General features: G+C 35.7%; 1 protein-coding gene across 6 annotated transcripts in view; it reads left to right on the top strand.

The window, feature by feature from the left end:
* USP9X (ubiquitin specific peptidase 9 X-linked) overlaps window positions 1-25,067 on the top strand; it is a 110,513-nt gene that overhangs the window by 34,650 nt on the left and 50,796 nt on the right. For 4 of the 6 annotated variants that reach the window (XM_066356963.1, XM_066356962.1, XM_066356964.1 and 1 more), the window contains 12 exons: window positions 343-422; window positions 1,878-1,990; window positions 3,045-3,263; window positions 5,764-5,879; window positions 6,080-6,331; window positions 6,407-6,545; window positions 9,515-9,667; window positions 10,546-10,650; window positions 12,471-12,677; window positions 14,251-14,387; window positions 17,294-17,442; window positions 24,883-24,970. In XM_066356963.1, coding sequence (XP_066213060.1) covers window positions 343-422; window positions 1,878-1,990; window positions 3,045-3,263; window positions 5,764-5,879; window positions 6,080-6,331; window positions 6,407-6,545; window positions 9,515-9,667; window positions 10,546-10,650; window positions 12,471-12,677; window positions 14,251-14,387; window positions 17,294-17,442; window positions 24,883-24,970 — 1,758 coding nt within the window. The remainder of the gene's footprint in view (window positions 1-342; window positions 423-1,877; window positions 1,991-3,044; window positions 3,264-5,763; window positions 5,880-6,079; window positions 6,332-6,406; window positions 6,546-9,514; window positions 9,668-10,545; window positions 10,651-12,470; window positions 12,678-14,250; window positions 14,388-17,293; window positions 17,443-24,882; window positions 24,971-25,067) is intronic. The other 2 variants (XM_066356965.1, XM_066356967.1) reach the window with 1 other exon arrangement.

The raw sequence follows: 25,067 nt of genomic DNA, 5'->3' as shown, positions 1-25,067 counted from the left end.
TCCATTCGGCCCAGAGAAAGTACCACCATGGTGCTTGTTACATCTTTGTTTGACAGAGGGAGTGGTACAGGTTCCTATAGAGGCGTGGAGATTTGTAGACTTGCTTCTCACTTAGCCTTCAGGAAAAGTTGATGAACAATGATGAAGTGAGGCAGAAATAATTACAGCCACCAAATTTTTTTCTTCTTTGTGAGGAAATTGAAGACAACTAAGTGGTTCATTATTTAATATTTTAATAGTAAGATTTTCATAAGTAATTATAATTATTATCTCATTTATACTGCCTCTTTTACTAATAAAAGTGAACTAATAAACATCTTTTTGTATTTTTAAAACTCGGAGGCCTCGATGGGTGGTTCCAGTTTTGCCAAAAGGGGAATTAGAAGTGCTTTTAGAAGCTGCTATTGATCTTAGTAAAAAAGGTAAGTTTTGATGTTGTTAATGCTTTCTATAATGTCAGATACCACATATCCTTTCACTTCATGTCTGAAGACTTTATTCTCCTCTCTTATGAACATTTAATTTGTATTTCTAGACTAGAACATGCCACAAAGATTTCTTGCCATGTCTTATGAAGTATATCTAGAGCAAGGGTTCATGTCCTTTGAACAGCCGTCAGGGGTGTTTGTGAACTTTCTGAAGTTATAGGTAAAGTCAGTCTATATGCATATTTAAAGTAAAATGTCTAGCTTACATTTTTTTAATACATAGAAAAATTTGATTTTTCTCTTTAAAAACCTTATAAGATGAGGTCAGTTTTTTATTTTCACAATAAGCTGATTAAAAGGAATCTGGCCTTTTTTAGTTGTGCAGAAGTAAAAGCTTATTGTAATTGTTTTTTTTTTTTAATGATTTTGGTCTACTTTAGGTGAATTCTCTCTTAACAAAGGACTACTTTTGTAGTCTTCTCAACTTTTCAGAAATTGGAGATTAAAATAAATGGCAGTAATATTTCAGTTTCTGAAATAGGGTAATCATGGATATATTCTAATTGTCAACAGGTGTTATCACAATTGAAATTGATTTTTTTTTTTTTTTTTTGGTATTTTTCTGAAGCTGGAAACAGGGAGGCAGTCAGACAGACTCCCGCATGCGCCCGACCGGGATCCACCCGGCACGCCCACCAGGGGGCAATGCTCTGCCCATCCGGGGCGTTGCTCTGTCGCGACCAGAGCCACTCTAGCGCCTGGGGCAGAGACCAAGGAGCCATCCCCAGCGCCCGGGCCATCTTTTGCTCCAATGGAGCCTTGGCTGCAGGAAGGGAAGAGAGAGACAGAGAGGAAGGAGAGGGGGAGGGGTGGAGAAGCAGATGGGTGCCTCTCCTGTGTGCCCTGGCCGGGAATCGAACCCGGGACTTCTGCATGCCAGGCCGACGCTCTACCACTGAGCCAACCGGCCAGGGCTGAAATTGATTATTGTAAAAATTAATGTTTTTTAGTATCTTGCTTAAATTATCTAATAAACAGTGAAAATGCATTATCAGTTTACAATTTTCTACTCTTAACATTTCTTTTGTTCATTTACACATTTATTCATCAAGTCAGCAAATTTTAAAGACTAATATTTTGGCCGTGGTTTAGATCCTGACAGTAAAATGATAGGTAAAATGTCATTGACATGCACTGGACCTATGTCTCCTCCACTCCTATATCTTTTCTGGGACTATGGGTTATTATAGGGAAGGTTTATATTTTTTAAAATATAATACTGGGTTTAAATGTCCTCTCTTATATAATTAAAATCTCAGAGCTAATCTGCATTTGTTGGCTGTCGGTGAATAGTTTATAATTATTTATTACCTTTTATCATATAATTGGACATTTTAAGACAACCAGAGAAATACCTTGTTTGCATCAATTTTTTTCTACTCTTTTTAGGCCTGGATGTTAAAAGCGAAGCTTGTCAGCGATTTTTTCGGGATGGACTAACAATATCATTCACTAAAATCCTTACAGATGAGGCAGTGAGTGGCTGGAAGTTTGAAATTCATGTGAGTCTTGCATTTGACTTAAAAGATCAGCTTTACATAGTGATACTTGTGTTTTCTCTTATTCATACACACAAATGTATATTTGGTTATATATTTGATTCTTTGGTTGAATTTTAAAGGTCTGAAAGTGTGAAACTTTTAAAGTATTTCTTATAAATTATAATTTCTTTTGAGGGAAGCATAATCATTTAGAATGAGTGTGAGATTTAGAGGTAGTAAATTTGGGTTTGCTCTGTCTCCTGGGTTCTCAAGTGCCTTGAGACCTTAGGCCAGTCACCCTATTTCATTGAAAATATGATGCTATCAATTGTGAGGTGTACCATTAAGGAAGAAAAACATGGGGATTCTTAATATCTGGGACACAAAGAATTAATGTAGAAAAATAAACCTATCATATAGAGGCAGCAGAGAAACCTGCATGTTTGAACCCTAGCAAGAGATAGAGGTAAAAATGGAAAATTTAAACCATAAGCCAGTATTCACACAAATTTGTAGTTTGAATTCAAATTGTAGTTGCAATACAAAAAATTCTCAAATGGATAATTTAAAATGTTCTCAGATGGCGGTGTCACCAAGTGGCTGACAGAAGTAAACAAATCCTCTACAAATACCTTCAGGCTAGGAAAATGTACTGTAAGTGTAGAAATGGAAACATTGCAAGTGGTGTCAAGATTTTTGCATTGAGGTTTAGCAAATCTACTCCATCTTGGATAATTGATATATTGTTTAGATTTTAGAATTGCAGCCTCTAGTAAATAAATTCCAAAGAGAAAAAAGTGAAAATTTCCAGCTTGTCTGGACATAGAGCAATGCCTTATTCATTTTGTAAGCTGTTACAAATGACTTTTGAAAGTTGGTACTATGTAAATTATAAAAAAGATGCAAATTTGTCTTTTGATATGTCAGTTTGATCCCAATATTAGTGAAATGTTTAAGTGATCAATATAGTAAACTGGAAAAGATTATTAAAATATAATTAATATTAGAAAATGTTTCTGTTTGGAATTGCAGTGTTTTAATCTTATAAATCACCTTTCTCCCTTATATATAACAGAGGTGTATTATCAATAATACTCATCGCCTGGTGGAGCTATGTGTGGCCAAGTTGTCCCAAGACTGGTTTCCACTTTTAGAACTTCTCTCCATGGCCTTAAATCCTCATTGCAAATTCCATATCTACAATGGTACACGTCCATGTGAATCTGTTTCCTCCAGTGTTCAGTTGCCCGAAGATGAACTCTTTGCTCGTTCTCCGGATCCTCGCTCACCAAAAGTGCGTTGTTTCTTATTTTCAAAATTAAATTTTACAGCTTTGCTGTGCCACAGAACTTGAATGATCCAAACCTATTAATATTGAAGGGAATAATTTTATATTACTCTAAAGGGATTCTGCATTATTTTGTGTTTTGGTGTTCTTTTTCAGCTTTAAGTTTTCACTGTAGTTAATTCACACTGTCTTCTGTTTAGCCTCTTGGGAAATAATGATTGAGTGTAAAATAGATCATATTTTTTCCTTTTTAAGTAAGAGTGGGAGATTACTTCTTTGACCAAGGCCATAATCATCTCCAAAATTTTGACTTCAAGATCTTATAAGTGTCTAATGTGTCATTAAAGTAAAATTACAGAAGTTATAAATGGAAGCCAAATAGTAAAGCATAGATATCAATGAAATATATCTGTAGTATACATAAATGTAATTATGTAAAAGTTTTCCAACGTGAATTTTTTATACCAGCATAAACAGTATACACTTTAAGAAGAATCCCTAACTATATTTCTTATATAAGTATTACATAATTCAAAAAATACTTCAAAAATTTTAGAAATTAAGGAGACAGTTTTGATTTTGTGGGTTTTATAAAAAGGAAAAACCTGCCAGGAAAATATGAATTTATGCACATAATGGTTGATTTATTCTGTTAAAAGCAGAAATCATCAAAATGTGTTGAATTTAGAGCTGAGGTGTTCTGATATTTATCAAAGCTCATATTGTTGCCAGTTTTGGTTTATTTTTGCTTCACTAAATCAAAATAATGGCAGTCTCCAAAGTATACCTATTTTTCTTTATTTTACTTTATTTTTTCTTGTATAGGTAAGTAATAATCTGTTAAGAGACTCACAGGGAACATCTTAAAGGGTGGTTTTTGGTTGAAGATATTTTATCTTTCTTTGAGGTCTAGCTCTTTTTGAGTACTAATAACCAAGTATTCCGAATTACTTAAACATACATTGCAGATGAAAACATATGGGAGGATTGTATCTGCCTAATAGTTTCATTCCAGTTACTAGGGAAGTTAAAAACACACATTACGCCTGACCAGGCGGTGGCGCAGTGGATAGAGCGTCGGACTGGGATGTGGAGGACCCAGGTTTGAGACACCGAGGTCGCCAGCTTGAGTGTGGGCTCATCTGGCTTGAGCAAAGCTCACCAGCTTGGACCCAAGGTTGCTGGCTTGAGCAAGGGGTGACTTGGTCTGCTGAAGGCCCACGGTCAAGGCACATATGAGAAAGCAATCAATGAACAACTAAGGTGTCGCAACTAAAAACTGATGATTGATGCTTCTCTCCTCTCTCCGTTCCTGTCTGTCTGTCCCTATCTATCCCTCTCTCTGACTCTTATCTCTGTCCCTGTATTTAAAAAAAAAAAAAAAAAACACACAAAAAAACCCCACACATTACATAAGTATGTGCTTTCTTAGAATTACTGGTTGCCAAAGGGACCTGTTGAATTAAATTATTTTGAGTTAGATTTTAGGACCAAATAAAAAAGTAGGAAAATAATGGATTTATAGGAATATGGTAGTTGATTTATTAGAGAATTTAGTTAATGTTGATTTTCATAAATCATACCAGAACTAACCAGAACAAGCCTATTGTCTCTTTAAAGCAGTTACCTTTTACTTAGCATTTTCCCTTTGTGCTAGACATGTCTTTTTGTTTTTTAATAGATGTAGAAATTATTTCTGCTAAAGGCTTAGGTAGAGGAACTGCCTCTTGTTTCTCCCTTAGTGGCTTCTAAACTGGTTTTTTTAGAAGAAGGCAAGGTATGAAAGGTTGTCATGTGTACATAAATTTGTAGATACATTTGATTCTTATTATCTATATTATTATCTATAAGCCATTTTAATTCACTTAAAATTTTTTACATGTAAGCACACTTTTAACTACACAAATCATTACCTATTCCAGTATTGGCGGTTGAAAGCCAGTCCATACTATTGTGTTGTGGACCTGTAAGATGAGAATTGGGTTGGGTGCATTCACATGAGGCAGCAAAAGCATTAACCTGCATCTTCTAGTTAGGAGCAAGAGGTATAATACCAGAGATTAGTTAACTATAACAAAAAGGCAATTCAAACACCTTAATTACTGAATATCTCTTTAGGTTTTTTTTATTGTTGTTTTAAGGAATCTTTTATCCTCTTAGGTTTTTAAAAATATATTTTCAGATAAGAAAAGGTATTTTCTTATGATGTTATCTCTGAAATAAAAGTATGGCTTCAAATTGCTGTTCACCAGCTATATTGGTATGAACAAAAAGCTGTGCCTTAGTAATCTAATCTGTATGGCTACTTAAGCTTCTGTCTCTCAGGCAGGGTTACTGTGAGCATATGCAATATTTTTTTGGTTTTTTGTTGTTTTTTTAAGGATGGTTTTACATAATAAGTATTGAATTTCCTGTTTTTAGTATGCTTCAGTCAAGAAATTACTTCAGAGAGTAATTTTCCCCCCTAAAAGCAGGAAGTTAACTTTCTTCATTAACTGTATTGCAGGGTTGGCTAGTGGATCTTCTCAACAAATTCGGCACTTTAAATGGGTTCCAGATTTTGCATGATCGTTTTATTAGTGGATCAGCATTAAATGTTCAAATAATTGCAGCTCTTATTAAGTAAGTTATGCTTTAAAATGAATCTTCAGTGCATTATAGAAATTGCTAGATAAAAAATGAGTTTCTTTTTTTCAAGTATGGTTTCTTCTTTAACTGGTAACTTGGATTTTTAAAGTTAATATAAATAGTCTCAGTTCAGTCCTAGTTGATTGTAAGAAATCAAGTATTACAACAGTGATATAATGCTTTTCTTATTGCAGACCTTTTGGACAAAGCTACGAGTTTCTCACTCTTCATACGGTGAAAAAGTATTTTCTTCCAGTAATTGAAATGGTCCCACAATTTTTAGAAAACTTAACTGATGAAGAACTGAAAAAAGAAGCAAAGAATGAAGCCAAAAATGATGCTCTTTCAATGATTATTAAATCTTTGAAGAATTTAGCATCAAGGGTTCCAGGACAAGAAGAAACTGTAAAAAATTTAGAAATATTTAGGTTAAAAATGATACTTAGGTAAGATATTTACCCCTTGGAATAATTATTTATTGACCGCTTAGAATCATACTTAACACTAAATTTCTTTTGCAGATTATTGCAAATTTCTTCTTTCAATGGAAAGATGAATGCACTGAACGAAGTTAATAAGGTGATATCTAGTGTATCATACTATACCCATCGGCATGGTAACCCTGAAGAGGAGGAGTGGCTCACAGCTGAACGAATGGCAGTAAGTCCTTTTCCCTTTCATGAATCTACCTAAGGCAGAAATTAGAATAGCTCTACTCAAAGTTAGTAATAAGATTTCAAAGGAAACCTGGAAATTGGGAGGTATTTAGATTGATATGACTTAATCCTAAGAACTTCTGTAATAACATAGTTTATTACTTGGTAATAATATGGGTATCTTAGCACAGTGGTCCCCAACCCCCGGGCTGTGGACAGGTACTGGTCCATGGGCCATTTGGTACCGGTCCGCAGAGAAAGAATAAATAACTTAACATTATTTCCGTTTTATTTATATTTAAGTCTGAATGATGTTTTATTTTTAAAAAATGACCAGATTCCCTCTGTTAATCCGTCTAAGACTCACTCTTGACACTTGTCTCGGTCACGTGATACATTTATCCGTCCCACCGTAAAGGCCGGCCCGTGAAAATATTTTCTGACATTAAACCGGTCCGTGGCCCAAAAAAGGTTGGGGACCACGTCTTAGCATATCTGTCCTAAACGTATTGATGAACATAGGTGTTCTAAAGTAATTATTAGTTTGTTGGGTGGGGTTGGTTAAAATGGAGTAGATAAAGATGAATGGAATAGATTAGGCATTATTTGGTACTGGAACAACTCTACTTAAATATGGTAAAATAGGAAATAATAATTGCTGGAATAAGATCTACATTTGAATTAGTTTATCATTTTAAGAACTGAAGCACTTACATTTATATCATTTTGACTTTGAAAGTTTAGGCAACTTTTATTTATCATGCATGTTTGTATATGTTATATTTTCTTATTGCTATTTAATACTGCTTATAATTAAAAAAATTTTTTTTACTCAATTTATTTTTTAAAAAGAAGGTAAACAGTTCATCCATTCCTCTCACCCTCTGCCTCTTGCAGCCACCAATCTGGTCTCTGTGAGCTTATTTTTGTAGTTTTTTTGTTTGTTTGTTTTGTGTAGCTTATTGTATTTAACATCGTGCTGCCATGGTTCATCCATGTTGTCACAAATGGCAAGATTTCATTCTTTTTAATGGCCCATTAATATTCCAGTGTCTGTCTGTACCACAGTTGATCCTTTCATCAGTCCATGGGCAATGAGATTATTCAGTATCTTGGCTGTTGTGCAGGTATCTTTCTAAGATAACTGATTTCATTTCTTTTGGACATATATATCCTGTAATAGGATTACTGGATAGTACGGTAGTTGTGTGTATGTGTTTGTATGTGTGTGTGTGTGTGTGTGAGAGTGAACCTGTGACCTTGGTGCACTGAAATGACACTTTATCCACTGAGCGTCCCAGCCAGGACTGGTGGTTCTGTTTTTAATGAACTTTCATACTGTTTTCCAAACTGGTAGCACAAATTTACATTCCCACCAACAGTATATATAGGTTCCCTTTTCTTCATATCTTGGCCAAGACTGTTGTTTGTTGTCTGTTTTGATAATAGCCATTTAAATAGGTGTGAGGTAATACCTCTTTGTGGTTTTGATTTGCATTTCCCTGATGATTAATGTAGAGCATCTTTTCATACTTGTTGGCCATCTGTATGTTGTCTTTGGGAAAATGTCTATTTAGATCTCTGGCCCATTTTTAAGTTGTTTTTTGGTTGTTGTTGTTTTGTTATGGAGTTGTATGAGTTTTTTTAAATATATTTTGACTATTAGCTCCTAATCAGTTATGATTTGCAGTTTTTTTCTCCCATTCAGTAGGTTGCCTTTTAGTTTTGTTGATAGTTTCCTTTTCGATATAGAAACTTTTTAGTTTGATGTAGTCTCACTTCTTATTTTTGCTTTTGTTATATTGTACTTTTAAAATGAAGAATGCCACTTTAAAAAGATTGGTTGCATAACTTTAGTGCATACTGTCTGACAGCACTGCCAAGATAAAAACTGTCCTTGTTCTCAAGGTCATCTTAATTGTGGAGAATGATTAGAATGTGATAAAAGGTATGTAGAGGATGCCAAGATATTGACCCTCTGTTAGGGATTTAGGTGGTAGACAAAAGGTTTTGTGTATGTAATTTGGCCACTTTGTGGAAAGTTGAGCATAGAGCTACTTATAAGGGTTCAAGGTCTGGTTCTGGTCCCTGAAATGTTGTCAGTCCTAGATGATTATAGGAAATGGCATTACATGTTGAGAAACTTTTGTATGAATTTGATATTGCCACATTTTATATTTTTAAAATATTATAAAAATATCTGCCTGCGACAGACTAGAATTAAAAATGGACTGTTACCAGCTGAAAAGTGTACTTCTCTAGCACATTTTGGAGTGAAATACTTTTTATTCTCATTAAGTTGAATACTATAAAGTCATACAGTGTCTGTGGACTTTTACCTTTTGGTTCATGAGTTAGAATTTTCTCCTATAGGTAAAGATAGTAATAAATAAATGCTGTTCAAGCAACATAGCATAATAGTGTTACAGGAACACAGATGTGGGAAGCATGCAATGCAACCTTGATTTAGATTTCAGTTCTAACACTTCCAAGTCTATTTTTTTCCTTTAATAAGATAATTTATTCCTCCTTGGGATTGTTTGGATGATTGAACAGCTAATGGATAGGGAATGATAGTATAATTTTTTGATAAATAAAAGCATAACATAAAAACTACCTTTTCACCCAAATCAAAACTAGTATAAGGAATCCAAAGATCCTTAAATGGGTTCTGTACCTACCCTATCTAAACCATGGTGATTGCTGCACTAATAACATTTTATTTTTTTGAGAAAGTGTTGGAGTAAGTCCTTTTTAATGATTTCACTATTTCTAATTTATGGAAGCACTTCTGTGTATACAAAATTAAGTTCCATGAAATTATTGTTATTTTTCATGATTTTGCATTGAAACAACCATAAGCATATTACATTAGTATATTGTGTTTTGTGGTTTTTAATTCCTATTAATTTGTATTTTTTAAAGCTTCTGTGTTTGTTTCTGCTTTGAAACAAGTTTCTGAATTTTATTTAGGAATGGATACAGCAGAACAATATCTTATCCATAGTTTTACGTGATAGTCTTCATCAACCCCAGTATGTAGAAAAGCTAGAGAAGATTCTTCGTTTTGTCATCAAAGAAAAAGCTCTGACCTTACAAGATCTTGATAATATCTGGGCAGCACAGGTAAGGAATGTGAAATAGTGGCTATTTGGTTTTCAAAAGAAAAGATGCTATAAAAACTAAGGAAATGAAACAGTTATGAAATGGGTTGAAGGCTTATATTATATGATTTCTAGTATGATGTTTAAATGCTTGTTTACAGAAATCCTGTCAGGAATCGTTTTGAAATAGGCAATAATTTTTAGAATAGAAATGTTACATTATCTACTGGATGTATTTGGTAACTTTTAGGTAGTTTTTTTTAAAAAGAGGCAAACAGTAAAATAAGGGAATATCCATGGAGGGAGGGGGGTACAAGACATCTGTAATTGGTTTCTTTTGTAAACTTAATACAAAGAAAAACTCAATGTCAGGAGAGTTAAATCACTAGAGTATAAAAATCTATAAGGATTTATAGCTTTTTCCAGAGAAGAGAAGTGACCTTTTTGGTTTCAGAGCCGGAAACTTATGATTCTTTTGCTTATCTTAATGACAAGTTTCTACGCATGGAGCACCTGTGAAGTTATTAGTGAATTTCAGATTACAAAGCTTTGTTTTTTGAGTGTATAGAAACAAAGAAAACATTCAGTTTTGCTTGTAAATACTTATGGTTCCAGTTTTGAAACAATACCATGGTGTGCTTTGTTTTTCTCCTACTTGCAGTATTAAAATTGGCACATTCAATAATGAAAGGTTCACATGGATTCTCAAAGTATACATTAACCATGTATAGAAGAAATTGAGTTATCAGGTTTTAGATGAAAGTTTTGTTATGATTTTTTTTATGTTTATGGAGATGGAGATTGGAATACTTTATTAATAGTTGTCAGCAGGCAGTATACACTACTTACCTACTGTTCAAATTCTGGTGTACTATGATTTTCTTTGTTTTTTTTCAATAGGCAGGGAAGCATGAAGCCATTGTGAAGAATGTACATGACCTGCTGGCAAAGTTGGCATGGGATTTTTCTCCTGAGCAACTTGATCATCTTTTTGATTGCTTTAAGGTAATAGTTAACATAGTAAAGTAGTACCATTTTATTTTTAATAGATTTAATTGATCAGTTCTTATTTTTTATTCTAGCCAATAAATACTTAAATAAAAATCATTTAACAATTTCTGGTATGTAGGAATTGGCCATTGTTTTCTTTTCAATGAGAATTTGGTGTTTCTTTTTGTAGTAATAGCACTCATAAATAAGGAATCTTTCTACCCCCCTTTACCCCCCCCAAAAAAAACCCTTAGGTTATTTGTATTTCTTTACCCTAGCAGTTACTATTTTTATTATAGGTTCAAGAGAACTATAGGACCTCAGGGAGGGATGATTAATTGTGATGAAAAGAAAAATAAAGAGCAGACAGGAAGGGATTGCCAATACCTTGGCATTCTAGGATTGATATACACAGGCAAATTAGAAATTAAGTCATGGACTTAAAGGAAATATCATTCCTAAGATAACCCAGGAGCCCCTACAATCATAGCTGCCATCATAAACTTTTAAAGGCCTTATTGTGTAGTGGCCTCTCTCCAGTTGCTAGTTTTGGTTTTGTAAAAGCAATGGTTGCTGAATTTGTGGATAAGAACACAAGACCTTATGACAGTGAACACAAAGGAGAAGATGTTCTTTCTACTGCTGACATTAAATCAGGTGTCTTGTTAAAAATAACAGTTATAGTATAATGACTGCTGGTGGGAACATAAGTTGCTACAACCAGTTGGGAAAATAGTTGGTATTTCTGGAAAAATGTAAGATTATCATGACTCATCAATTTGACTTCTGACTTTATGCTCTAGAGAAGTGGTTTTCAACCTTTTTACATTTGGAAACCTGTGAAAATAGGGTAAGTTTTTCAGGGACTGCTAAGGCAGAAATCCCCAAGCATAAGTGAATTCAACTAAGATCATTGGGTCTAATAACCTTTATATAATATCAGGGTGGTTAACTTTTTCGTGGACCAGCAGTTTGAAAACACTGCTCTAGAGAAATCCATGCATATGTGTACCAGTATACAAAGCCAACATCTGTACCAGGATTATTTGTAATGGCAAAAAACTGCTGTGTAGAATGGACAAATAAATTGAGAAATTTTTATATAATGAAACACTTTACAATAATGAAAATGAGCACATTTGAGTAACTCAGCCATACGAATGAAGCTAAACAAAAAGCTAAAGAAAGGAATAGCCCTGGCCAGGTTGTTTAGTGGATAAAGCACCATCCCAGCATACCGAGGTGCGTGTTCAATCCTGTGTCAGGGCACATACATGAGAAGCAATAACTACAGAACTAAGTGGAACAACGAGTTGGTACTTCTCTCTCTCATCTCCTCTCTTCACCCTCCCTTTTGCTCTCTCTTCTTCCCTCCCCTCCTTTTTCTCCTCCCTCCCCTCCTTTGTGTCTCTCGACAATCAAGGTTAAAAAACATTTTTTGATTAAAGAAATAAAATCACAAGAATTCACATGCCTTGATTGCAGTAACATAAACTTCAGAAATAGGCCCAGCAAGCTTCTGGAGTGCTACTTGTCTAATGTGTAATTTTTTACCTGGATAATAGTTTACACAGGTGTTTATATTATGTTCTGTAATAATAGTATATATTTGTACCTTTCTTGATGTGTGTTTTAGAATAGAAGAAAAATAATAATACCAGTTACTGGCTTCCACTCTAGACCAATTAAGGTATTTCTTCCTATTCTTTCAGATACCACTTTGAGTTATTCTCTGTTCGGCTATGTTTTTCTGATTAATATGGTTAATCTGGTGACAATTTAAGCAGTGAGAAATAAATGTGTTGTTTTCATGTCACTAAAATTTTTTTTTCTAGGCAAGTTGGACAAATGCAAGTAAAAAGCAACGTGAGAAACTGCTTGAGCTGATACGTCGCCTTGCAGAAGATGATAAAGATGGTGTGATGGCACACAAAGTATTGAACCTCCTGTGGAATCTGGCTCACAGTGATGATGTGCCTGTAGACATCATGGACCTGGCTCTCAGTGCCCACATAAAAATACTAGATTATAGTTGCTCCCAGGTAAGGGTGTGCTGCTTTGCTCATTTTTTGTTACCCTTCTTGACAGTTGGGGTGACTTAGATACAGTAGTTTCAGGTTAGTTTAACATTATTTTTGAAGTGATCTTCAAGAATTGCCTTTTTTTCTTCATGTAAGTTTGTCTCTTCTTAGGTTACTATGTCACAGTTCTGTGTATCATCTGAAAAGCAATTCAGTCTCATTGGGAGAAAGGCAATATCAACACAGGTTATATAATTTTAGTATTGTTAAATGTATGGTACTAAAATACCAGTTTTAAATACATAGATCATGAGATACATTAAAGCTGTGCAGGAACGTTAGAGCTAAGAGAAGTTAGGTTTTCTTTGGTAATAGGGAAGTTAAATAAATTAATAAAATTTCCTAAACAATAAAATATTTAATGCCTTCCCTAAGAACAAATTACACAACAGCTTCCTTGCATTCTAACTTATAGAATGTGTATCCTTTTAATTCAAGCATGAACATTGCTGAATAACATTCTCACTTATTAAAACTATTTGCTACACTGATAAACTGAAATTTAAGAGCTAAGAAATTATCTCAAGTAGTTGTATATGATTCAGATGCTACTCAGTTTAAACTATAGTTGGCTTGTGACAATTCATTAAGTATTTATTTAATATATCATAAAGTAACAAGAGCGGCCTGACCTGTGGTGGCACAGGGAATAAAGCATCCACCTGGAAGGCTGAAGTCACTGGTTCAAAACCCTGGGCTCGCTTGGTCAAGGCACATAAGGGAGTTGATGCTTCCTGCTCCTCCCTAACTTTCTTCCTTTCTCTTTCTCTCTCTCTCCCTCTCTCCTCTCTCTAAAATAAATAAATAAAATCTAAAAAAAATAGTAACAAGAGCCTTGAGTTTAAATTAGTTCATTAAATGGAAACTCACCAAAAAATAATCCAAACTTAAAATTAAGTACGCAGATCTGCATTTCTGATTACTATTGACTTGGGGTGGTGCAAAGTAAAATAAGGTTCGAGAGGTAAAATAACTTGGACTTTACAACATTAATTTTTAACTGTGCTTACATGTTTCTATCCCTTTTTCTCCTTGTGTGTATGTGGACATGTCCTTAATTTTGATTTCTGGTGATTTTCTTGGTAAAAATATAAATTCTCAATGTTCAGTATACTTAAACCTGTGTAGTGTAACAAGCAGGGTTATTATATTTTATTGCTGTGTTTTATTATATGGTAAAACTGAAACATTGGGTAAAGCTAAATGCCAACTTTCTGGCAAATTTTTAAAAAATCAAAGTTTCTGTCATTGTGCCTAATTCTCAGCTCAGTATCTATACATTTGTAGGTACAACTGAGTTCATGTTATATTGAGCTTTCATAATGGTGTTTTACTTTTTGGAGTTTTGATAGTTAATATGAAATAAAAATGTACTTAAGGCAACTTTTAAAATTATTAATCTCTTTACTGCAGTTAACTTAGCAGTTTGTGCTGCTAATCTGACAAGAGTAGCTCTATTTTGTAATTGTCAAAGTAATTTGAAGATGTAATTCTTTTGAGTATTGACCTATATAAAACACTGAAATTGTTTCAGGACCGTGACACACAGAAGATTCAGTGGATAGATCGCTTTATAGAAGAACTTCGTACAAACGACAAATGGGTCATCCCTGCACTGAAACAAATTAGAGAAATTTGTAGTTTGTTTGGTGAAGCGCCTCAAAATTTGAGGTAAGACTTTTGACGGAACATTTCAATATTTTTATTTATGTATTTTGAAAAGAAACAGCATTATCAGTTGGTAAAAGCAAACTTAAGTAAAGTTAGATTGGGGTCATGGGCTAAGAGAAGGGTTTGTTTGGAAGAAAAGATTGCTTTATCATATCCACCTCCTTGATTTTACTGAAGTTAAATTTAAGTGATGTGTGTTAGAACTTCAGGTTCTTGGTTCAGAATTATTCCTTATTTATAGCAAGTATGCTACACAGTTTCGTGGCCTATGCATTTCTTTTTTTTTTTTTTTTTTTTAGTATTTATTTGTTTATTTTTTGTATTTTTCTTGAAGCTGGAAACGGGGAGAGACAGTCAGACAGACTCCTGCATGCGCCCGACCGGGATCCACCCGGCACGCCCACCAGGGGGCGATGCTCTGCCGCGACCAGAGCCACTCTAGCGCCTGGGGCAGAGGCCAAGGAGCCATCCCCAGTGCCCGGGCTATCTTTGCTCCAATGGAGCCTTGGCTGCGGGAGGGGAAGAGAGAGACAGAGAGGAAGGAGGAGGGTGGGGGTGGAGAAGCAAATGGGCGCTTCTCCTATGTACCCTGGCCAGGAATCGAACCCGGGTCCCCCGCACGCCAGGCCAACGCTCTACCGCTGAGCCAACCGGCCAGGGCCGCCTATGCATTTCTTACAGACTTTATTGTTTTTTTTAGTTAATTCACTCTGAAAATACTTAACAATTTAACTTTGAAACATACTACAGAAGTTTTTAAAGTAAATCCTATTATTACTGTGTTTCAAAGTTAATTTCAAAGATTAGACTGCAAGTATGTTTAAATAGTAAAAGATGACAAGATAAATTGTCAGTTAAATTTTATGTTTTATCTTAGCTAAATTTTTGGTAAACGGCTGTCTTTAAATATATTACTTGCCAAATTCTCGTTACTATAATAATTCCTTGTATCGTTTGGTTTTGGAGTTGGAACTGATAGCATGAAAAGGAAAAATAATGTGGGGGGAAAGAGGTAGGCATAATACAAAGAGAATATACACAGTGGAGTCAGGGTTCCTGCATTGTGACTCTTGTATCTAATTAGTCATGATTTTGTAAATATTCTCTACATTTAAAAAAATGTATTTTTGGCCCTGGCTTGGTGGATAAAAGTGTCTTCCTGGCACTTCAGAGGTCATGGGTTCGACCCCTTGTCAGGACATGTAGGAGAAGTGATAAAAGAGTACACAACTAAGTGGAGCAATTAAATGAAACAACAAATTTGTGCTTCTCTTTTCTCTCTGAAGTCAATGGAAAAATTAAAAGAAGAAATAAATGTACCGTATTTTTCTTATATGTATAAAGTTATATGATTGCCATGATCTTTTACAACTGTAGATTATTATGATTGTTCCTAACATAGAAAAGGCCACATATTTTATTTTTAACAAGTGAACTTGTTTTGTTTTTCCCCAAGGCTATAAAAATACTGTGGAATCAGAAAAGCTATGTATGGATAAACTGTGGAGAAAATTAGATATGTCTTAATAACAAGTAGCATTGATTTGAGGGACATTTTGATTGGCTCACTCTGTGGAATCTTTTTTGCCTTTCTCAAAATGAGTTTATTAATTTGATTCCGAAAGATGGCAGTAGTTTATGTACTCTCCCAAGAAACAGTGGCTTCATCTCCACTGGAATAGTAATTGCTATGAGAGTGTTAGTTTCAGTGAAGATGGCATAAAATGTTGGAAGGGAACCAGATGTCTTTTTCTGGTGATATGTATGGGCTGACTTAACTTCAAACCAACGATCTCAGAATGTACGTTAAATGGTTTGTTTTTTTTTTTTTTTTTTTTTTTCATTTTTCTGAAGCTGGAAACGGGGAGAGACAGTCAGACAGACTCCCGCATGCGCCCGACCGGGATCCACCCGGCACGCCCACCCTGGGGCGACGCTCTGCCCACCAGGGGGCGATGCTCTGCCCATCCTGGGCGTCGCCATATTGCGACCAGAGCCACTCTAGCGCCTGGGGCAGAGGCCACAGAGCCATCCCCAGCGCCCGGGCCATCTTTGCTCCAATGGAGCCTTGGCTGTGGGAGGGGAAGAGAGAGACAGAGAGGAAAGTGCGGCGGAGGGATGGAGAAGCAAATGGGCGCTTCTCCTATGTGCCCTGGCCGGGAATCGAACCCGGGTCCTCCGCACGCTAGGCCGACGCTCTACCGCTGAGCCAACCGGCCAGGGCAATGGTTTGTTTTTTTAAGTGCACTGTGGGGAAGGGAGAGAGAGGCAGAGGCAGACAGGAGAGAGATAAGCATCAGCTCATAGTTGCGGCACTCTTAGTTGTTCATTGATTGCTTCTCTAAAGTGCCTTGATGGGGGCGGGGTGGGGGGAAGAGCTCCAGCCAAACCAGTGATCCCATGCTTAAGCTGGTGACCCTGAGTGCAAGCTGGCTAACTTGGGGTTTTGAACCTGGGTCCTCAGTGTCCCAGGTTGATGCTCTAATCACTGTGCCACCACCTGGTCAGGCCTGAAAACATTTTTTAAATTAAATTTTTTATTATAATTATAACATAATCTTTGTGGTTCTAATCTGGCAAGGAGTATTTGTTTTATAATTCTGGAAATAGTTATGTAAACTTAAACAAATGCTTTGGTACTACTATAATATGGAAGTAGAAATCAATTATTGTAGTAGACTCTCATTGTTGTGATATTGGAGAATATTAATGTATATTTTTTGTGTAAAATAATAATGGAGTGTCTTATTTTTTGAGGGATTGAATTGCTTGCCATTAAATAAATCACCAAAGGTTTAATTCTGTAATGAAAGAACCCATTTTAAGTTTTTAAATTAATAGTTAAGAATTTAGGTTATATAAGCTCTTGATTCCAACAGAATTAATTACCTAATTATATTATTAAGTTCTTCTCGTTTCAGTCAAACTCAGCGAAGTCCCCATGTATTTTATCGCCATGACTTAATCAATCAACTTCAGCACAATCATGCCCTAGTTACTTTGGTAGCAGAAAATCTTGCAACTTACATGGAAAGCATGAGACTGTATGCAAGAGGTATGTGTTATAAGCTAACTTATGGGAAATAACAGCAACTTTCCTTCCATGTTTTGTTTTGTTTTTAAGCTTATGATCCACTGTCTCTTTCCTCTTACACACTGTTAAGCTGCTTTCCTCTTACACACACTTAAACTCCCAGCCAACATTTCAAGGCTCTTTAGTAAGTTGATTTTTTTTTCTTCCCTGCCAGAGGGCTGTGCCTGCCTTTACTACAGTTAGTTATTTCCTTCTTAGGTGTGTACCTGATTCATTTTCAACCTTTGTTTCCTTACTACCACCACCATTATATTTCATTATCTTTTCAATAAAAATTTTTGGTCTAAGTCTATTCTTGTATGTATTCTAGTTCTTTTATAATCCTAAATCCATGTTTCAAAGTGTATGGATTTATAAATTAATCATTCACAAGTAGAGAGATGCATGGCTATAAGAATTGACGTGTTTACATTGGTTTTCAAAGTGTGAATTTGTTTAAACTTGTTACTGTAAAGTTTCCTGTTTTAATAGCTAGTGTTTAAGTGCCTGCTATATGTGAAGCTCTGTTTTGATGCTCTTTTGCCCTCTGATAGTTATGTTTGAATATTTGTGTTAGAGTAAAGATGTTTTCTTAGTACATACTCCTCTTGTGTTATGCCAAATTCATGTTCTCCCCCAAGTAAACCAAAAACCTGTTAGGTTCAAGTTTATTTTTAAAGTCATAGGAATAAACTGTATATTACCTGTATTAAAGATAGAATTGAACATACCTCTCTTAGCTTTTATAGTAGACTGCAGAAAACAATAGTACATATTAAAAATGAGGATATTTCTAATACTCAATATTTGAAGAGTAGAGTTGGTAGACTCTTGGCATTGTATAAAATCCCAGGCTGCTTATGAAGCCTGAGATTTTTGTTTTAACACTTATACTACACTGTGGGGCAAAAGCAGGTTTACAGTTATGAGTATGCAAACCAGAGCCTATTGTATTATTATCTATTAATTACTGAATTATTTTCCATAGGAACTACTGTAAACCTGCTTTTACCCCACTTTATACATTTCCTGTATAAAATTCAGATAAACATGATTGAAAAATTAAGTAGTTCTTTAGATACCTACCCTCTACTGTTGACTTTTTGTTCTTTTATTTACTCTCTCTGGGCCAGCTGAGTCCCTCTAGGCAATCTATTATGGAGCTAGATAAGCAATCCTAAGCGTCAGGGAGCTGAGAGGCACCAGGCAATGATCTTTTTTTCATTTCCATTTTTTCTATGCATCATGATAGAACAATCTGGTTAACATAAGCATATGACCGTGTGTGTTATATTCTATATGAAATGCAGAAATGCAGTCAAATTCTGAGAGAGGCACAAGATGTTTGTATGTAGTATACCTAAGCACTCAAGCATGTGGACTCAGTTTAACATAACTGATTATGATCACTCTTAATGGTACATAGTCCTCATAAATGCCAATTCAATCCTTCCTCTATAATAGAGCCATATAAATCATGTGCTGTGAATGCAGATTTTTATTTGCTTCATTTATATTGTGGTGTTTTATTTAATTTCATTGTCAGAGGTTAATAACCCTGATGTTAGGGCAGTCAGGAGATGGTACGTGTGCAGTTCAGACTTACTAGAATTTTCTGTTCCATTTTAATTAAATTCCATATTAGTAATTGCTTCATCTCAATTTAATGGTCACCAGAATGTTAACAGTCTTCAATTTCTCCTCCTTATATTGTCTGGGTCTCTTCAAAGTAAGAGATGTGAATCTGCAGTCATTTGACGTTGGGCAAGTTACTTAGCTAATATGATGCCTAGCACATAGTAAGCTTTTGAGATTTTGTTGCTATTGATATGTGCCCCTGAATTATTTACACCACACCTTTTGTTTCTCCTAGCTTTGATAACTTTTCCTCCACTGTAGAGTACTCTTATTAATACTGATCAGTCTATAGATATTTAAATGTGGGGGGAAGTATTTTTAAGGCAGTAAAATTTTGTTACTAAAATAAACTTTTCACAGCATTAAATCACTTCTGTGGCAGTATCGACCACCAATTTCTGAATTTGCAATTTTAAAGTATAATAAAAGTGTTACATGGATCTCATTAAGTATGAGACATATTTCAGGAAGATATCAGACTTCCACAGTTAACTGACATTCTCAATTTCTGATAACTATTTCATTAATGTTAATTATTTGTCATACCTATATTTCATCACTAGAACCTTCAGCTTTGAAAGAAAACATTTCCTCAGTAGTATAATCACCTGCTTCTACCTCCTTTTTTAATGTTATTGAGATAAAGTAATATACTTACTAAAATTCTCAACAGTATTTACTCATGTGGTCTTACTATACTAGTAGTGCCTTCAGGCACTGGCGCTTAACAAATAATTCTTTAAGTTTTTTTATTAAATGTGTATTCAACAGATTTAAAAACAATTTTTCAGTTTTCACTCAAGTTTTACCTCATTGGTAGTATTACCATTGTATTAACTGAACACTTACTGAAAGTTTTATTTACCATTTTTCTTGGTTTCTAGATAGAGTTGGAGGACATGTCATCATTTTATTTAAATCACATTTTTGTAGTGTTTTCTTAGGACTGCCACTTTCATCAGTTAACCTCTTTCCAGTCTTTTTATATTCAAAACCAGCAGTTTTAAGAATACCCCCCTACCTCGCAGTAAAAGTATTTCCTTGATAGTCATTCACAGACTGTGCTTTGTGTTAAGATAAAGATCTTCAGCTAGTCTTTTTCAGTACCTCTGGCTCATTCCTATAGTCATGAAGTGCTGTTAAGTCTATATTGGTTCTTTGTGAAAAAAAAATTTTTTAAAGGCTAATAACCATTTTATTAACAGTGTTTAGTGCTCTGGAGTAATGGCTATTTCCAGGACTGGTGCAGGGAAATTATAAGATGATCCTTGAACATGTCATTTCAGAAAGTAAGAAAGTGTTCAAAGAATTATGTTGAAATGTCTATACAGATCCTCTGCATGTTTCTTAATTAGATTATCTTTAACTTTTGACTTATGAGAGTTCTTATATATTGGGTACAAGTCCCAACTCACTTTTCTTTCCACAGCTGCCACTCTAGAGCTATGTCTCCACAACAGCAGGGGCAAGCTGTTGGCATTCCCTATCTTCCCCTGTCCTATGGTACAGGAGCTCTATTCTAGGTAGTCATTGGGAGAGAAGACTGAGACTCCTTGTCCTCCTCAGTGCCTACTCACAGTTACAGAAGGATCACTCTGGGAAAAGCTGCCTGCTGTGTTGCCACTATTCAGTGGTTCTGCTTAGAGGAAGAGATAAGCTGTGAGGACGAAGAGCTCAGCAGATAGACTTGAAGGGACTGGCTTTATTTGGACCAGAGCATACCATTCTTAAGGGCATTATCGGAACCAGTGGAAGTTTTGGTGACGAGCAATTTGGAGAGGGTGCTTGTAACTCCATGTACTCATTAACAAGTAAAACAGCGGAGCAACCAGAATTTTGACAGAGCTAGATAAAGAGGCAGTCAAAATAAGCTCTTCTGTGATCACAGTCAACCCTTGGGGGGAGGGGGGAATCAGGAATGCTATGCATATGTATTAAGCCCACCCACTCAGAAATAATGAAAGCAGGAGTTGGGGCAGGTGAAAACATTGCTCAGTACATAAGAAAATAATTCCATTTATGATAGCTTTTTAAGAAAATTAAGTACTTAATACTTAAATACAAAATTTGTACACTGAAAACTACAGAACAAGGAAATTAAAGATCTAAGTGAACAGAAAGATACCCCATGTTTGTGTGCTGGAAGACAATATTGTTTTAGATGGCAGTACTCTGCAGGTTAAACTACAGATTGGATACAATCCCTATAAAAATCCCAGCTTACTTTCTTTACTTTTTACAGAAATTATCAAGCTGACCCTAAAAATTGTGGAAATGGAAATGACCCTAATAGCCAAAAAACAGTCTTGGTGATAAAAACTACAGTTGGGTGGCTTATATTTCCTGATTTTAAAACTCACTACAAAATAATAGTAATCAAGACTGTTACTGACATAAGTATATAAATGGCGTGCATCAGTGGAATATAATTGCTAGTCCAGAAATCATCATATTTATGATTGATTTTTATAAGAGTGCCAAGAATGAATATTCTATGGAAAGAAATAGTCTCCTTCATAAATGTTGGTGGGAAAACTGATGTCCACATCTAAAAGAATGAAGTTGGAGCCCCTACCTCATACCATGCATTAAGTCAAAGGGGCCATAGACCTAAAGTATAAAACTCTTGGGTAAAAACATAGGAATAAATCTTTATGGCCTTGGGTAAGGCAAAGCAAAATTGTTTTGGGGGCTGAGGGGAGTAATCTATTGAACTAACATCAAAATTACAAACTTCTGTAAATGATATAATCAAAGCAAAATGATAACCCAAGGATGGGTAAAAATATCTGCAGACTATATATCTGATAAGGGGCTTGTATCCAGATTATATAAGAATTCTTACAGTGTAACAGGTAAAAGACAACCCAATTAAGAAACAGGCAGAGGATCTGTATAGACAGTTCTCCAAAGATAAACAAATGGCTAGTCGACATAGGAAAAGATACTCAATTTCATTAGTTATTAGGGAAATGCAAATTAAAGCCACAGGGAAAAACTATACCTACTATGGTAACAGAAATTAGTAAGACAACAGCAGGTATTGGCAAGGATGTGGAGAAGTTGGAGATTTTGTATGTTGTATGTGGGATTGTAAAGTGGTGTAGCCACCTTGATAAACAGGTTGGCAGTTCCTCAAAATGATAAACAGAATTTACCATATAGTTCACTCCTAGTTATATAACCAAGTGAGAAGAAAACATAGATCCATAAAAACCTTGGACATGATGGTTCATAATAGCCAGACCAGTGGAAATAACCCAGATATTCATCATTTGATGAATGGATAAACAGTATGTTGTATATACATACAATAGAATACTTTTCAGCAATAAAAAGAATGTTACAACATGGATGAATCCTGAAAAACATGCTAAGTAGAAAAAAGCCAGTCAGGAAGACCACATGTTGTGTACTTCCATTTATATGAAATGTCTAAATTAGACTAAGAGCTGAGGGTAAAAGAAAGGGGGAAAATTCCTTTTTTTGAGGTGATGAAAAACCTTATAGAATGTGATGGTAGGTTGTGATAGTCAAATCTTATTATCTTTGATTATACTAGAAACCATTGGATTATACATTTTAAACGGGTGGGTTTTATGGTATTTGAATTATGTATCAATTACAGGTGCTTTTCCAAAACAACTTTCTCTCATAATGAGTTCTGAATTAGACTCAAAACATCATGCAGTTAGTAATGACAAGAACTAGTTTTATGTTAGCCTTAGCCAAAGATGATCTACTTTCTTTTATTTTCATTGGGATCTCTAATAGCTAGGCAGCATGAGTCATCTTAATTTGACTGCTAACTAATCACAGTATTTATTTGGAGCTGAATATTTGCAAGGAAAACCACCAACCATTTTTGTTTTCATAGCCGGGAAGATTTTTGTAATGAAATATACGGCCTCTATTCCTATAGTAGGGAAGGATCTTATTTCTTGACTTTTCTGGATTATTTGGGCCTCTATTCTTGATAAAGTGCTGGCACCTGAATTAAAAAAGGGGTGACATAGGTCCTGGCCGGTTGGCTCAGTGGTAGAGTGTCAGCCCTGCTTGTAGAAGTCCCAGGTTCCATTCCTGGCCAGGGCACACAGGAGAAGTGCCCATCTGCTTCTCCACCCTTCTTCCTCTCCTTTCTATCTCTTCCCCTCCTGCAGCTAAGGCTCCATTGGAGCAAAGTTGGCCCGGGTGCTGAGGATGGCTCTATGGCCTCCGCCTCAGGTGCTAGAATGGCTCCAGTTGCAACAGAGTAGTGCCCCAGATGGGCAGAGCATCGCCCCCTAATGGGCATGCCGGGTGGATCCTGATCGGATGCATGTGGGATTCTGTCTGCCTGCCTCTCTGCTTCTCGCTTCAGAAAAATACAAAAAAAAGAAAAGGGGCTGGCACTAAAACTAGTGGGTAAAAGTTTGATAAGAAACAAGATATTTACATAGTCTCAAAATACCTTCCCACAAGTTACTTACTAATTATGAAGAAAAAAGGAGTAACCTTACAGTGGAGAAACCTGGTAAAAGTACCTTGACCAAATGATCAGTTAACATGAATACAGTACTTGCATGAAACGGCATGCTACTCCTGATAATGATACTCTGAGGACATAATGTCACTTCTGTGGTATTTGCCAAAATGCCTAGCCTGAACCTAATTACAACAGAGGAGCCCAAATTAAGTGATATGTAACAAAATTGGAGCAGTTTTTTTAGAAGGTCCAGAAACACAACAGAGAATGATGAATTCTCCAAATTAAAGAATAAGAAGTCATGTGTGTTTAATCTTGAATTTGGTAAAAAGGAAAAAAAATATGAATGAATATTATTGAGAAAATCAGAATTGGAGGTAAGTTTGGTTTTCTTAGGGATTTGGGCAAAGAGGCTACTAGAATATAGTGAATAGAGACATCAGATTTTGCTAAGTATCCTACAATGCAGAGGGTAGTTCCACACAACAAAGAATTATCCCGCCTAAAATGTCAATAAGTGTGCTCCTGAGAAACCTTAGATAATAGTATTCTATCAGTGTTTAATTTGATAACTACTGTGGTTATGTAAGAGAATGTTCCTGTTACTTGGAAATACAGTGTGTCCGTAAAGTCATGGTGCACTTTTGACCGGTCACAGGAAAGTAACAAAAGATGATAGAAATGTGAAATCTGCACCAAATAAAAGGAAAACCCTCCCAGTTTCTGTAGGATGATGTGGCAGCATGTGCGCATGCGCAGATGATGACGTAACACCATGTATACAGCAGAGCAGCCCACAGCCATGCCAGTTGAGATGTGGACGGTACAGAGGAAAGTTCAGTGTGTTCTGTGGCTCGCTAAATTTGAATCCGTGACCAAAGTGCAACGTGAATATCGGCGCGTTTATAACGAAGCGCCACCACATAGGAATAACATTACTCGGTGGGATAAGCAGTTGAAGGAAACCGGCAGGTTGGTGGAGAAACCCCGTTCTGGTAGGCCATCAGTCAGTGACGAGTCTGTAGAGGCTATACGGGATAGCTACTTAAGGAGCCCTAAAAAATCTGTGCGTGAGCCCACATCGAACTGCACTGAATAGGTATGAAACTGGGAGAGTTTTCCTTTTATTTGGTGCAGATTTCACATTTCTATTGTCTTTTGTTGCTTTCCTGTGACCGGTCAAAAGTGCACCATGACTTGACGGACACATTGTAGTTATTGAAGTCTCCAAGGGTAAAGAGACATGTCTCCTTTGGTTAAAGTCATCAGTGATGTGGATGTCCAAATATATAATGCATGGTTTCTTTTTTAATTTGCAGACCATGAAGATTATGACCCACAAACTGTGAGGCTGGGAAGTAGATATAGTCATGTTCAAGAAGTCCAAGAACGACTTAACTTCCTTAGGTTTGTTTTAAACAATTATGTTGCTCTACATAAGACACAGATAAAGAATGCAACTTAATATGCTGTATAACTTTGGTCTGTTTAGGTGGCCTTTTCC

Source organism: Saccopteryx leptura, chromosome X (assembly GCF_036850995.1).
Source record: "Saccopteryx leptura isolate mSacLep1 chromosome X, mSacLep1_pri_phased_curated, whole genome shotgun sequence".
NCBI classification, from domain to species: Eukaryota; Metazoa; Chordata; class Mammalia; order Chiroptera; family Emballonuridae; genus Saccopteryx; species Saccopteryx leptura.
Note: the sequence above shows the minus strand (reverse complement) of the source record. Positions and strands in the feature narration are given on the sequence as shown.